Genomic DNA, 1755 nt, shown 5'->3' on the forward strand with positions numbered 1-1755 from the left:
TAGGCCAGACACGTTTGTAGCTGATCGCTGCTAGTCAGCACTCAGTGTATCTGGGGTCAATTCCAGCATATACTACCTTTTAACTAGTGAATGTGCCATGGGGAAGGTGGTAAGGAGAGAGCTCAAATGAGTGTTGTGGGTTAACCCTGGTAGGCTGCTCTGCCCCACCCAGCTGCTCACTCACTCACCCCACTGGGATGGGGAAGACAATGGGAAGGGTAAAAGTGAGAAAACTGATAAAACTGCTGAGATGAAAACAGTTTAATAAGTAAAGCAAAGGCTGCGCACACAAGCAAAGCAAAATAAGGAATTCCCATCAGCAGGCAGAGCTTTACCACACATAACAGTTACATGGGAAGACAAACATCATGATTCCAAACATCCCCCCCCTCCCCCTTCCTCCTCCTTCACCCAGCTTTTATTGCTGAACATGTCATCATAAGGCATGGGATATCCCTTTAGTCAGTTGGGGTCAGCTGTCCTGGCTGTGTCCGCTCCTAGCCTCTTGCCTACCCCCAGCCTACTTGCTGGTGGGGCAGTCTGAAAAACAGAGGAGGCCTTGACGCTGTGCAAGCATTGCTCAACAATAGCTAAAACATCCCTGTGCTGTCAACACTGTTGTTCATAAATCCAAAATGCAGCACAGTACAAACTGCTATGAAGAAAATTAACTCTATCCAAGCCAAAATATCTATCCCAGTAAAAGTAGATAAATTTTTAAAATCCCTCTGTAAGAAGTCAAGGCTTTGTTAGTTCTCTTGCTCTTAAAAATAGTATGATTCCTCTGCAAAGTGGTCAGCTGCAGGGAGAATCACCTCTGTTCAACTGATACAGTTAATGGTAGAAGTGAGGAATTGCAGCGTTTAGGTTGATCTGATAGGTTTTTGTCCAATAGCTTAAAAAGACAGATTTTTTTTTTTTCCCCATTAAAAAAAACAAAACATGTTGACCGTTTAGAGGGGACTAGTTTGTTTATTATTTCTTCCTCTCCAGGTTTGATCATTCTCCTTGTGACCCAACAGTCACGTTACATGGACCCCCAAATAATGCTCTTGCCTGTGTGATATGCTGCAAAAGATTTTCAACTTCTCAGCAGTACAATGATCATCTTTTATCTAAGGCAAGATCATAAGGATAAGTAACTCGCCTGACTGAATGTAGTAGAGGGTTTTCAAGATGTATAATTATGCACCGATTTTTTTATTTTTTTTTTTCCTTTTAACCCTCTTTCTCTCCCCTCCTTTTTTTTAGTCTTCAACGTAGTTTTTCTTGTTCTGCTGTGTGTCAAACACCTGGTGTATCCTGACAGTACTGCCATTAGATCTGACCATTAGGTTGTATTTTCCAGTGTACTTTTGAGAGGACCATAGTTCTGTCTTGAACCTCCTGTCCCTCTGTTGGTGCTGTTGAAAGGTGTTCCCTTTTTCTGCATCTCCAAAACTACGAAAGATAAAGGCAAGAAGTTAGGGTGAAATAAGTGATGGTAAAGAAAAGCGGCAGAAAGGAAATAGGGGAAAAAAAGGCAACAGAATGAGAAAAGAAACTTGGGTGATTCAGGTGTAACTGTTTTGTCTCTGTTTCCAGTCTCTCTGACAGATGTGTTTGCTGCTACTCACTAGTTAACTTACAGAAGGGAAAAGGGTAATCTAGAATTTGAGTTTTTATTTGAATATAAGCTAATAGTATTTGCTGCTGTTGTTGTTGTTGTTCCCTACCTCCACTCTTTTCCCTTTTTTTTTTTTTGATAATGTGCTC

The 1755-nt window shown here is 41.3% G+C and overlaps 1 protein-coding gene across 2 annotated transcripts in view; it reads left to right on the forward strand.

The window, feature by feature from the left end:
- The window catches only part of ZNF451 (zinc finger protein 451), a 39039-nt gene that overhangs the window by 12357 nt on the left and 24927 nt on the right, over positions 1–1755 (forward strand). For both annotated transcript variants that reach the window (XM_035888515.1, XM_035888521.1), the window contains exon 7: positions 994–1120. In XM_035888515.1, the coding sequence (XP_035744408.1) occupies positions 994–1120 (127 nt within the window). The remainder of the gene's footprint in view (positions 1–993; positions 1121–1755) is intronic.

Source organism: Egretta garzetta, unplaced genomic scaffold (genome assembly GCF_000687185.1).
Source record: "Egretta garzetta isolate BGI_Z169 unplaced genomic scaffold, ASM68718v1 scaffold430, whole genome shotgun sequence".
Classification (NCBI taxonomy): Eukaryota; Metazoa; Chordata; class Aves; order Pelecaniformes; family Ardeidae; genus Egretta; species Egretta garzetta.